General features: G+C 44.2%; 2 protein-coding genes across 19 annotated transcripts in view; both read right to left on the minus strand.

Annotated features, from left to right (window-relative positions):
• The window catches only part of PAIP2 (poly(A) binding protein interacting protein 2), a 30,143-nt gene extending 28,815 nt beyond the window's left edge, over positions 1 to 1,328 (minus strand). For both annotated transcript variants that reach the window (XM_008014624.3, XM_073010664.1), the window contains exon 1: positions 753 to 1,328. The gene's annotated coding sequence lies outside the window, so the exon portion shown is untranslated. The remainder of the gene's footprint in view (positions 1 to 752) is intronic.
• A 9,786-nt stretch (positions 1,329 to 11,114) lies between these two features.
• The window catches only part of MATR3 (matrin 3), a 37,022-nt gene continuing 34,367 nt past the window's right edge, over positions 11,115 to 13,769 (minus strand). For all 17 annotated transcript variants that reach the window (XM_073010663.1, XM_008014614.3, XM_008014610.3 and 14 more), the window contains one exon: positions 11,115 to 12,207. In XM_073010663.1, the coding sequence (XP_072866764.1) occupies positions 12,157 to 12,207 (51 nt within the window). In that variant the 3' untranslated portion in view covers positions 11,115 to 12,156. The remainder of the gene's footprint in view (positions 12,208 to 13,769) is intronic.

Raw genomic sequence — 13,769 nt, forward strand, 5'->3', positions numbered from 1 at the left:
TTATTTTTAGTGGCGGTGGCGGGGAAGGAGAGTAAGCACAGAAAATTATTAAAAGGTGAGAGGACCTTACAGTTCATCTAACTCAACGCCCTCCTAGGGTAAGGGTTCCCAGTATTCCAAAGGTTCTTTTCTCCGGGACCTGAGCTACAATACAACCAAAAATAAGGGGTCGGGATGGCAAAGAAACGGGAGAAAGACGATCATCTGATCAGGCCCGTCGACGGTGGCTGCGTTCCCCCAGGACGCCAAGAGTCCGCCAGCTCCTCCGCCCCTCTCTCCCCAAACCCCAGCCTCGGCTAAGGCGCGCACGCGCAGCAAGTAGGGGCTGCGCGTGGCGACGCGCAGGCGTAAAGTGGGTAGAAACAATGAGCTTTGTTGCCGAGGCGGTGGTGGGGGGCAGGGGAAAGGGTACCCGGCGGAGGGAGAAAGGACCGGGGGAATGGGCAATAAGGCCAAGTGCTATCCCGGCAACCCTCGCGCCACGGAGGACCCGGATAGAGAGCTGCGAGATCCAAATCATTAATAATGACAATGAAAAAAAAAGCGACGGCCATGTCTCAAAGAAGAGAGAGACGAAGTCGGCCCAAGCTAATCCCTCAGACTTGGTGGAAAGAGGCAGTGAACAACAGAGGCCGCAAGGGACTCGGTGGCCAATCACCCAGGGAACCCTTTAGGCCCCTCTGCCGTCGCCGACGTGCTGTCGCTCGACCGCCGCACCCCTATCGCCACTCCGCCCGAGGGGACCCCCTCACCCAGTGCACAGCAGCGGGGACGGCAGCCAACGAATCCTGTCGGCCTCCGCGGATCTCCACAGGCAGCGCCGCTCCCCCGCTCGACGTGCGCTTCGCCCGCCGCCTCCCTTCTCCAGTCCAAACAAACACCCTAGCCCGGAAGTGACTTCACTTCCGTCGCCGCCAGCCCCGCCCTCTTTTCTGTCAGCTCTGCCCTCCGAGGCCACTAGAGGCCGCGCGCGAGAACGCGCGACCCCGAAGGCTGTCTCAAAGGCCGTCTCCAAGGCTGCACACGGGTGCACGCGCAACGGCCTTTTAGCGTGCCCCTGCGGCCGCCTGCCGGGTGTACCGGGAACGCTGCCGCACGTTCTCTCTGAGAGGCAGGAATGGGGGCGTACCACTGTTCCCACACCCGCCCATCTTTCGGGAATGATGGGATGCAATGAGTGAGGCAGCTGGACACTGAAGAGCACCCTGACAAGACACACAGGCGTGGACTTTTACAGACGTCACACACACACCCCAAAAAAGTAATATTTAGATAATGACATAGCACACACACATCCATACACACCCCATGATACACAATGTCACACAAACAGCGACATGCACCGAGTCACATCAAGATCCTGACACAGAAAAATAATCAACTAAGGGTAATCACAGAGGCGTACTAAATGATATGCAAACACCCGCACTCAGACACGTGCAGGCACAAAAACACACTTTTTGAAGCTGGATGCAAACGCAAAATACAAATACATGTGCAAATTTCTTTGTGGCTAAAGGAGGAAATGCCGTTTCCACACAGGATAGAAGAGTGTGACCTCTGGGTTCAAGAATTTCCTAGTCCGTGGCCGGGCGCGGTGGCTCAAGCCTGTAATCCTAGCACTTTGGGAGGCCGAGACGGGCGGATCACCAGGTCAGGAGATCGAGACCATCCTGGCTAACACGGTGAAACCCCGTCTCTACTAAAAAATACAAAAAAATAGCCGGGCGAGGTGGCGGGCGCCTGTAGTCCCAGCTACTCGGGAGGCTGAGGCAGGAGAATGGCGTAAACCTGGGAGGCGGAGCTTGCAGTGAGCTGAGATCCGGCCACTGCACTCCAGCCTGGGCAACAGAGCCAGACTCCATCTCAAAAAAAAAAAAAAAAAGAATTTTCTAGTCCGTGATTCTGGGTGCACCGGCCCCATAGTTATTCTTACCCATGCTTCCTTCCTGTCATCGTTGAGAAGCCCCAAGATACATTTCTAGTGACACTAAGCAATGTAAAGAAGAGAGTATTTTTTTTGTTTGTTTGAGACAGAGTCTGGCTCTCTTGCCCAAGTTGAAGTGCAGTTGTGCCATCTCGGCTCACTGCAACATCCACCTCCCGGGTTCAAGCATTTCTCCTGCCACAGTCTCCCGAGTAGCTGGGACTACAGGTGCACACCACCACACCCCACCAATTTTTGTACTTTTAGTAGAGATAGAGGTTTCACCGTGTTGGCCAGGATGGTCTCGATCTCCTGACCTCGTGATCCACCTGCCTCAGCCTCTCAGAGTGCTGGGATTACAGGTGTGAGCCACCACACCCGGCCAAGAGTATGTGTTTTACAAATCTGGATGTTCAAATGTGTAGACACTATATTTGAAAGAGGGACATAAACTAGTTTCTTCCCTTTGGAGAGGGAAAATGAGCGACTAGGAAACGGGTACAAATAACTATCTTTTTACTTTCCTGAAAAATTTGAATCTTTTAAAAACAATATGTTTGTAGTATTTACTAAGACAAAAAATTCCCTCCATGGGAAGGCTTGAATTTAGAAACAGGGTTGTTTCTCTTCAGAGCTATTTCATTCACTGAATACTGCTCTGGGCCAGTCCAAAGCCCCAAAGAAATGAATGCAGATGGTTCTACCCTAGCTCCTGGGTCAACCACTTTGGCAGCACTTACAGGTCTATATTCTAAACTGTGAAGATAAGATATCAACCTGAGGCTGGAGGAAGTCTGAACAGAACAACATAGGTATTTATATAGTCTGAGATGACCCAGACACACTTCTGAAGACACAGTCTTGCTCTATCACCCCGGCTGGAGTGCAGTGGCATGATCACAGCTCACTACAGCCTCAACCTTCCTGGCTCAAGCAATCCTCCCACCTCAGCTTGTGAAGTAGCTGAGTACCACCATGCCTGGCTAATTTTTGAATTTTTTGTAGAAATGAGGTTTTGCCACATTGCCCAGGCTGGTCTTGAACTCCTGGGTTCAAATGATCTGCCCACTTCAGCTTCCCAAGGTGCTGGGATTACAGCTGTGAGCCACACGGCCTGGCCTAACCCAGACTCTCTTAAAAGGTAAACACGGAAGCCCGGCGCGGTGGCTCACGCCTGTAATCCCAGCACTTTGGGAGGCCGAGGTGGGTGGATCACGAGGTCAGGAGTTCGAGACCAGCCTGGCCTTACCCAGACTCTCTTAAAAGGTAAACACGGAGCCAGGCGCGGTGGCTCATGCCTGTAATCCCAGCACTTTGGGAGGCCGAGGTGGGCAGATCACGAGGTCAGGAGTTCGAGACCAGCCTGGCCAACATGGTGAAACCCTGTCTCTACTAAAAATATAAAAATTAGCCAGATGTGTTAGCACACTCCTGTAGTCAGCTACCCATGAGGCTGAGGCAGGAGAATCGCTTGAACCTGGGAGGGAGGTGGAGGCTGCAGTGAGCCGAGGCCATGCCATTGCATTCCAGCCTGGGTGACAAAGTCAGACTCTGTCTTAAAACAAACAAAAAGGTAAACATGAGATAATTGAATTTGTTATTTAGTAACACAATCCACTTAACTGGTTATAATGGTAATAAAAAATATTTGATAAATCATGTGAAACACTCAAAAGACCAATGCTGTTTTTCCCACACAAAGGGGTTAAGATCTCAATTTCCAGATCGCATTGAGAGTTCACCACTGTGGCTAAGCGTTAGGGGCCCAGTATTTCCTTGGCATTCTCTAGACACAAGGACACTGCTCGATTGCAAAATAAACTTCAATGTAACAATATTATGCTTGGATAGTGATGGTGATGATCTATAAATGGAAAACAAAATAATGAAGGCTAACAAGTTTGCTAATGATAAGGAAAGACACTGCAATGGGACCAACAGAGAGATCCAGTTTTAAAACACTGCAAAAATTTATGTAGCTGGTTCACATAGTAACCATCTTAAGATGGAGGTTGAAGTAGAAATCAGAAGACCCAGGATGGCTATGAGTAGGCCCCACTGTAAATCACCACCTTCCTACAGACCTCTCATTTCTAACATCAATGTAAAAAGTATGTACCTTCTTACCCCAACACTCCAAATATAGGAATCTACCCAAACGGACAGATGTAAAGAGAGACATGTAAGAATATAGCCTGGTTATAAAACCCAAAAGATCAAAATGCCTAACAGGAAATTGGTTAAATGAATAATGATGCATTAAAATAAAATCATTTAAAATACGTATATTCATTGATATAGAATATATCAATGCTTTTTAAAAGAGCAGGTTGCAAAACAGCATGTTTGTACAATCTTTCAAAATTTTATATGTAAACAGGCACAAGTAGATATAAATGCCAAGTATCCGATAGAGTGGTCATCAAAATGTTAATAGCAGTATTTCCAGGTGGTCAGATTTCAAAGGAATCATTATTTTCTGAATTTTAAACTATTGTCTAAATTCTCTAGGAAAGCTTGATTTGCATATTGCATTTATAAACAGGAAAACACCCCCTTCCCCACCCCAAAATGAACTTTTAACATAGGTTCCTATAGTGCTTCAGTAATGGTCTTGTCCTTATGCTCCTTTGTATTAAGCTAGGCAGAGAATGTAGCTAGCTAGGGCAGGTACGTAGGGTTGAGTAAGGGCCTAACACTGCAGGGTAAGCAAAGGTCCCTGCTCTGAATGAGGTGAGGCGATAAAGTATTATTCAGCTTTTAAAATGCCTACTTATGTCTGCACTGATCTAGGCACTGAGGATGCCACAGACAGTAAGTGGTAGGTTTTCCTTAAAAAGTTGTTTAGTGAAGTTTAAAACTCACCTGGCCTTAAAGAGCCAAACTTGTATAGGTTGAATAGGCAGCATGGTCAGGATTTGGAAAACAATGTGTAGGTGTAGAATAGGTAAACGTTTTTGCAGAATCATCATGTGTGCCTACAGATGTGCTGAATAACTGGAAAGGCAGAAGCAATTCCTCTCTTCCAGCTGGAAAAACCCTTCCCTGCTGCCTTTGTGCAGCTCAGCTTTTTGTTTCCATGTCCTCCCCATGTTCGGCTCTCTAGAAGCTTGCCTTTTAAAATAAGATGGGCCAGAGATACACTTGGAGTTTCAGCAGAAGCAACCAAAATCAGAAAAATGAACTAGGAAGTATCATGAAAGTCTCACTATCCATTACACCAATCATCAAACTGCAATCCTTTTCCACAGGCTCTCACACCATAAAGCAGGTTTCCCTATTCAAATAGGGGATAGGCTAGGTTCTGTGGCTCACACCTATAATCCCAGCACTTTGGGAGGCTGAGGCAGAGGAATGCTTGAGGCCAGGAGTTCAAAACTAGCCTGGGAAACTTACCAAAACCCCGTGTTCACAAAAAATTTTAAAAAATAGCTAAGTGTGGTGGCACATTCTTGTAAATCCCAGTTACTTATACGCTGAGGCAGGAGGCTTGCTTAAGCCTAGGAGTTCGAGGCCGCCATGAGCTATTAGTGTGCCACCGCACCCCAACCTGGTAAGACGGTGAGGCTGTCTCTAAAAAAAAAACAGGTGGGGGTGGGCCAGGTACAGTGGCTCACACCTGTAATCCTAGCACTTTGGGAGACCGAGGTAGGCGAATCACTTGAAGTCAGGAGTTTGAGACCAGCCTGGGCAGCATAATGAGACCCCCGTCTCTTCCAAAAGTACAAAAATAAAAATTAGCCAGGTGTGGTTGCACACCTGTAGTCACAGCTACTGGGGAGGCTGAGGCAGGAGAATCACTCGAAACTGGGAGGCAGAGGTTGCAGTGGGCTGAGATCACGGCACTGCACCCCAGCCTGGGTGTCAGAGCAAGAACCCCTCTCAAAAAAGAAAGAAAAACAAACAAAAATCAACAACAAAAAACTAGGGTTTATGCAAGTGTAGCAAAAAAAGTAAAATGTGCCGGGCATGGTGACTTACCCCTATAATCCCAGCACATTGGGAGGCCTAGGGGGATCTCTTAAGCCCATGGATTTGAGACCAGCCTGAGCAACATAGCAAGACCACATCTTCTAGACACATACACACACAACCCCTACAAAAATTAGCTGGGCATGGCAGCACATGGCCGTAGCCCTAGCTACTTGAGAGGTGGAGGCAGGTGGATCACTTGAGTCCCGGAGTTCGAGGCTGCAGTGAGCTATGATTGTCATTTATTGCCTGGGTGACAGCGCCAAAGCCCGTCTCAAAACAAAAAACAAAACAAATAGAGTTGATAGTTATTAAGTAGCTGGGATCTGATTGCTCTGTGATGTTTCAAATTTTCCCATCATGTAGGAAAACAAACTCTTCCATTTAAATCTCAAAAGCCAAATGGCCAATAAGCAGCAGCTACTTCTTATTTAACAACCCTGTCAAAGTTGAGCCAACTGAAATTGGTCCCGTTTTTGATAGGCAGGGGCAAGGAGTGAAGCTTGAAAAGCATTTTGTCCTAATCAAAGGTAGGACTCCTGCTGCTCTTTGTGTATACTCTTTTGGATCAGGTCCTTAGAAGAAACTTCTCATAGGCTGGGCACGGTGGCTCACACCTGTTATCCCAACACTTTGGGAAACCAAAGTGGGCGGATAACTTGAGTCCAGGAGTTTGAGAGACTAGCCTGGGCAATATGGCAAAACCCCTCTACAAAAAATACAAAACTTAGCTGGGTGTGGTGGCGTGCACTTGTAGCCCCAGCTATTGTGGAGGCTGAGATGTGGGAATCACCTGAGACTCGGGAGATGGAGGCTGCAGTAAGCCATGATTGCACCACAGCACTCCACCCCAGTGACAGTGAGACCCTGTCTCAACAAACAAGAAAACTTCAAAGGCAGGACAAGACCAAAAACTTTAAGAATAAATCCTTTAAAATTAATATAATTGGGCTGGCTCACATCTGTAATCCCAGCACTTTGGGAGGCTGAGGCGGGTGGATTGCCTGAGGTCAGGAGTTCAAGATCAGCCTCGCCAACATAGTGAAGGCCTGTCTCTACCAAAAAAAAAAAAAAAAAGAAAGAAGAAAAAATAATTAGCCGGGCGTGGTGGTGGGCACCTGTAATTCCAATTCCAGCTACTTAAAGAGGCTGAGAATAGTTTGAATCCGGCAGACAGAGGTTGCAGTGAGCCGAGATCGCACTATTGCATTCCAGCCTGGGTAGCAAGAGGAAAACCATGTCTCAAAAAAAAAAAAATTCTCTTCAAAATTAATCATGTTACTTCTCAACTGTTCTCAAGAATTTTTTCAACTAACCTCCATAGGGAGTTATTTTGACAAAAATTCTCTCAAGTTTCAGGCTATTACCCAATTACCAGTGCTTTAACTGAGATCCATCAGCAAGTTAGATCGCCAGAGTGACAGAGAATTAACCATTTCCACTTTTCCATTCTCATTAAATTTCAGCAAACTAGCTGTTACCAAGCATCATCATTAGTTCCTATGTAGAGCTTGAGAGGTGCAAAATAAAGGAAAAATAAAAAGATAATAAACCGCCTGACCAGGCAAAATGGCAAACTCCTGTTGTAGTTCTATTCCACTAACATTCCTTGCAATTTCTTACCATATCCCCAACAAAATTACAAAACTTTGTTTGGCTAAAAATAAAGGGTAACAGTATCTATGGCTCTGAAAGAGGTTGTCTCCCATAAATGATTTTTTTTTAAAAAGGTGACTATGTAGTTTTTCCTTTAGTTTTAGCTTTGGGAAGAGTAGCAAAACCAGTACCTCAGGCAATAGTAACCAACCAAGCCAGGTAGGACCTGGTTACAATTACCTACCACCAACACATCTTCAGTTACAGGTGAAGTTCTCAAAGCTTGATCTCACTGACATTGCCATCACCTGGGAACTCATTAAAAATGCCCATCAGGTTGAGTGCGGTGGCTCACCCGAGAGCTGAGTGGGAGGCCGAGGCAGGAGGATTGAAGTCAGGAGTTCGAGACCAGCCTGGCCAACATGGTGAAACCCCGTCTCTACTAGAACTACAAAAACTGATTCAGCTGATATGGCTGGTTAGGTAGGTGTCCCTTTACTCACTAACTGCTCCAAGTGTGTCTCTCCCGACCCTCCTGAAGCTGTGCAGTGTGCTGAAGAGGACAACCATCACCAATGGAGGACCGACCGGTCCTTTAAGGGTATACGTGTAGCTGGGTTTCCATTAAAACCTCCAAACAATCTCTCAAAAATGCAAATTATCAGTACTCATCCCAAACTTAAGAAATTAGAAAACATGGCAGGGAGCCAGCAATGCTTTAACCTGTAGGCAATTTTGATGCATGCAAACATTTGAAAACCGTTTTTTTGAGACACAGTCTCACTCTGTCGCCCAGGCTGGAGTGCAGTGGCACCATCTTGGCTCACTGCAAGCTCGGCCTCCCAGGTTCACGCCATTCTCCTGCCTCAGCCTCCTGAGTAGTTGGGACTACAGGTGCCCGCCACCATGTCTGGCTGATTTTTTGTATTTTTAGTAGAGATGGGGTTTCACCGTGTTAGCTAGGATGGTCTTGATCTCCTGACCTCGTGATCTGCCCACCTTGGCCTCCCAAAGCTGGGATTACAGGCGTGAGTCACCACACCCGGCTGAAAACAATTCGTTTTAAAGGAAAATAATTCCCATAACTGTTTGTGCACGAGTGTTGATTCCAAGAATCTTGACCTTATCACCTAATGGTCGAAGTGGGAGAGTACTTCAAACCCAGCTAGCTCAACAATGAGGTGTGGGTCCTCTGTCAGGGTATAAAACCACCTCAAACTCATTAAACACTGAATACCCAGGCTTTCAGCTACACTATGATGGAAGGCAACCAACAGACTATACCCAGAGCTGCTTCTGTCCTAGTGCAAGTTATCTTCAGCAGCCCATATGCTGCTCTGCAGTATCCCAGCAGATTTCTATTACATACCATGAGCTACTTTTGTCACAAACTTTAGGCTGAAAAAAAATCCACTGTGAACAAAGCTAAAGTAACAAATTTAAGTACACTCTTCTTCCTGTATAACCTTACTACATGCCACAACATTCCATAGTTTACCATTTCCTTTTCCAGTCCCCATCACCTTAAAAAAAGGTGGCAGGGGAACCTGTCCTTAGGGAACTCAAATAATGGCTATTCCTAAAAAGCTCCAAAGAATGTTACCACTTAAAAATCACTGGAGGGGTTGGGTGCAGTGGCTCACGCCTGTAATCCCAGCACTCTAGGAGGCCAAGTAGATCAATTGAGGTCAGGAGTTTGAGACCAGCCTGGTCAACATGGTAAAACCCCGCCTCTACTAAGAAAAACAGAAACATTAGCTGGGCATGGCGGTATGCACCTGTAGTCCCAGCTACCTGAGAGGCCGAGGTAGGAGAATTCAGCCAAGATCATCCCACTGCACTCCAGCCTGGGCAAGACAGTCTCAAATAAATAAATCTCTAAAAGTATTGACGTACACACACGATGGGTGGAAATTCATACTCTTGAATAATATTTCAAATGAACTTATTTTTAGAATACTCAAAGCAATACTACAGCTATCCAATTAATTTTTTTTTTTTTTTTTTTTTTTTTTGAGAGGGAGTCTCGCTCTGTCGCCCAGGCTGGAGTGCAGTGGCCGGATCTCAGCTCACTGCAAGCTCCGCCTCCCGGGTTTTCGCCATTCTCCCGCCTCAGCCTCCCGCGTAGCTGGGACTACAGGCGCCCGCCACCTCGCCCGGCTATTTTTTTTGTATTTTTTAGTAGAGACGGGGTTTCATCGTGTTAGCCAGGATGGTCTCGATCTCCTGACCTCGCGATCCGCCCGTCTCGGCCTCCCAAAGTGCTGGGATTACAGGCTTGAGCCACCGCGCCCGGCCCCAATTAATGTCTTATAAAGGACACTCTCAGATCCCAAATTTACTAGCAATGGGTCAACAAAGAAGAATTATGAAACAAACCCAAGGTACTTCTAAAAGCTTCATTCACTTTTGTAGAATATAAGATTAAACTAAGGGCTGAAATAGCTGTAGGAAACATGTTCTTAAACTTTACAGCAAACTTAAGTGGAAACATTCCTATTAAAAAGAAGTTTTCTCATAATCTGAGGGCTGTTATAGATTTATCACTAACAGCTTATTGTAACAATTTCTGATTTCTAAATGCTCTCAAATGTAGATAATAAAGTAAACAAAGCATTCTTTCCTTCAACTTGCTAAATCCAACAAAGTAAAAGCTATGAAAAAGCCATCACCAACAGGAAACACTGAAGAACTCCATCGTGCACATAGTGCTTTCTGTACTTGCTGTTAGTTAAAAATGGGAATTAAACAGAAGTGGGTAATTAGTAAAGGCTAAAATTGCAGAAGTAAACTGGCAAGGATTTTTTGTGCATGTCACATTAAAATCATCACCTGCTTTTCAACGGGAGAGACCATAAAATTTATCCAACTATTTGAAATATCCTTTAATGCATTTGGGTCTGAACATTTGAAAGACAATGCCTATCCTATTAAAACTTTGTTTCTTGGCCAGTGACAGTGGCTCATGCCTATAGTCCCAGCACTTAGGGAGGCTGAAGTGAGATCACTTGGGCCCAGGAATTCAAGACCAGCCAGGGCAACATGGCAAAGTCCCATCTATACAAAAAAACAAAAATTAGCCAGGCATAATGGCATGAGCCTGTAGTCCCGGCTACTCAGGAGGCTGAGGTAGGAGGGTCATTTGAGCCCGGAGGCTGAGGTTGCAGAGAACTATGACTGTGCCACTGCATGCAGTCTGGGTGACAGCACGAGACCCTGTTTCGGGGGGGGGGGGGGGGGGGGGGGAACAAAAAACTGTTTACAACAGATGATCCAATATACCAAGAAGCCCTACATAATTATTTTAAAAAGTTGGCTGAACTAATTCTTGCTCATCTGTATTATTTCCAATTGTACTGTTAAGTCAACAGTATGTCTAAACACAAGCTTTTGCTGTTTGTTCACCTGCAGTATTTTTAACTCATAAGGTTTTTAAAAACCACAAATGGCCTCACTTTTAGTTATGTAACAGGAACAAGAAATCCACCAGCAGCAAAATTTTTAAAACTCAGACCTTTAGCGGTAGTCTTTAGAACATTCACTCTAGATTTAAAAGTAATAAATTGTTAAAGCATGCACAAAGTTTAAGAGCAAATAAAAACCACAACTGACAAATATGTTGGTTAACATTCCAAACATGTATAACCAATGAACATGGCATAGGGTTTTCTTTTTATTGGTATTCACTTCAGTAACTTGAATCCACAGATATAAGCAGTATATAACCAGAAAGTTACAAGTAAACACAAATTATACATGCAAATTTCTGTTCACAAAGGTCACATGTGCAGGTACATGAATTAGAAGCGTGCATCTAGGATTATGGCCAAACTGTTTTAAAAATGCAGAAATGTAAAATTACATCTTGAAAATATGAAGAGATGGTCTACACACTTCAAAAATCAAATGTTGCTTATACCAGAGATGTATGACAATTACGGGATTCAAGTGACAAGCAGTAAGATCTCAAAAATTAATACTGGTCAAAGAGAACGGGAATATTTTTACATTTCACTGAAAATACATTGACTACTAGAATACGAAATCTAGCAGGAACTCAGGGAAAAAATTACAAAATCTAAAGCCAATTACTTAATATTTCTTATTACCTAAACAACAGCATGACATTAACAGAAAACTGCACCTGCATTTGAATCGCCAATCTCACGTTAATGAAGTTCTCCAAAAATGAAATGCAACCAAAACAGGTTCAAACTCCAAATCAAAGTCTGCAAGGCTCAGATTAAAACATGGAATGTTTCAGATGAAAGTAATAAAAATACTATTGGTTTTGTTCTTTATTGAATGGAATAAAATGTTGACATTTCTTTGAAACTTGGAACTACTAAATTTCATTTTTCCAAATGGTTCTACATTTCTTAGTGGTGCAAGTTGTCTTAAGTAGCTTAGGAAGTCAATCTCTACAAAGTATTTCTGTCCGTTGCCATTTTGATAAAACAAAAACTATTCATTAACTTAACCATATGTGTATTTTTTTTTGCTATAACACTTAACACATGAACAGACATCTATTATTTCTCCACTAAAACAAAAGAGTACAATAGTTTTCTTCTAACTATCAGTATTGTATTTAAAAAAGGTTAACATTAAAAACGAAGAACCATTATTTTCTTTGAAATCATTAAATCTTCTTGCACATCTTAAGTTTCCTTCTTCTGTCTGCGTTCTTCTGCCAATTTATTCAGAAATTTCTAAAAAGAGAGAGAGAATTAAAGCCATTAAGTCACCTTAGAGAAACACAGCAAAACGGATTAATTCCAAAACCAAATATCTTATATCCAAGTTCAAGGACTTAAACTATAATTTTGCCAATATTTTCAACAATCAGTTAATCCTTACTAGCACACAAAACCTGTTTCAGGACATTACAATAAGGCATGGGGAAAAAACGCTAAAAGGTAAAAAAAAAAAAAAAAAAAAAAAAAAAAAAAAGGGAATTCGAATGTTATAATTAAGCCTATATTTTAGAGATGAGAAAACAAAGACCACAGTCACACTGAACTGACACTACCCCAAGAACTATGGGTCTAAATGACATGGATTGATTGATTGATTGATTGAGACAGAGTCTTGCTCTGTCGCCCAGGCTGGAGAGTGCAGTGGCCGGATCTCGGCTCACTGCAAGCTCTGCCTCCCGGGTTCACGCCATTCTCCTGCCTCAGCCTCCCAAGTAGCTGGGACTACAGGCGCCCGCCACCTCGCCCGGCTAGTTTTTTGTATTTTTTAGTAGAGACGGGGTTTCACCGTGTCAGCCAGGATGGTCTCGATCTCCTGACCTCGTGATCCGCCCGTCTCGGCCTCCCAAAGTGCTGGGATTACAGGCTTGAGCCACCGCGCCCGGCCTATTTATTTTTTTGAGACAGAGTTTTGCTCTGTTGCCCAGGCTGGAGTGCAGTGGCGTGATCTCGGCTCACTGCAACCTCCACTTCCCAGGTTCAACTGATTCTCCTGCCTCAACCTCCCAAGTAACTGGGATTCCAGGCACCTGCCATCATGCCCAGCTAATTTTTTTGAACTTTTGGTAGAGACAAGGTTTTCACTGTGTTGGTCAGGCTGGTCTCAAACTCCTGATCTCAGGTGATCTGCCCGTCTCCACCTCCCAAAGTGCTGAGATTACATGCATGAGCTACCACATCTGGCCTCAAGGCACTATTCATTAAATCACCTGAACAAACATTTTCTTGCAAGGCCAGCAGTAAATATTTTAGACTCATTGAGCCATTCAGTCTTAACTACTCAATCCTGCACTCCATTATAAACTAAAACAACTATAGATGACACTTAAACGATTATGGATGTGGGTTCTAATAAAACCTTACAAAAGCAGATGACTGAGCAACAAGTGTAGCTTGCTGACCCCTGCCATTAAACCTGGGACTTCCAGAGTCTCTAGACACAGGAGCTCCATTAAGACACTAATGGAAGTACAAAAGACATATTCAAAAATCTAATCTAAAATGTCCAAAGTATCTTTCCATCTCTTTGGAATTTATCAACTTAATATAGTTAATGCAAAATAGTACGAATTAAAAGCCATTATATCCTTTAAAGAAAAAAAAAACAAAACACCCCACAAACATCCAGTTAGGAAATTATGAATATACCATTAGCAAGTTACTGTATTGCTTAATAGTTTCTTGATGAAGGTGACAAAGTTTCTTTAAAATACAAGGAAATAATAGGCCATCACGCCCGTAATCTCAGCACTTTGGGAGGCTGAGGCAGGCGGATCACTTGAGGTCAGGAGTTCGAG

Source organism: Chlorocebus sabaeus, chromosome 23 (assembly GCF_047675955.1).
Source record: "Chlorocebus sabaeus isolate Y175 chromosome 23, mChlSab1.0.hap1, whole genome shotgun sequence".
Classification (NCBI taxonomy): Eukaryota; Metazoa; Chordata; class Mammalia; order Primates; family Cercopithecidae; genus Chlorocebus; species Chlorocebus sabaeus.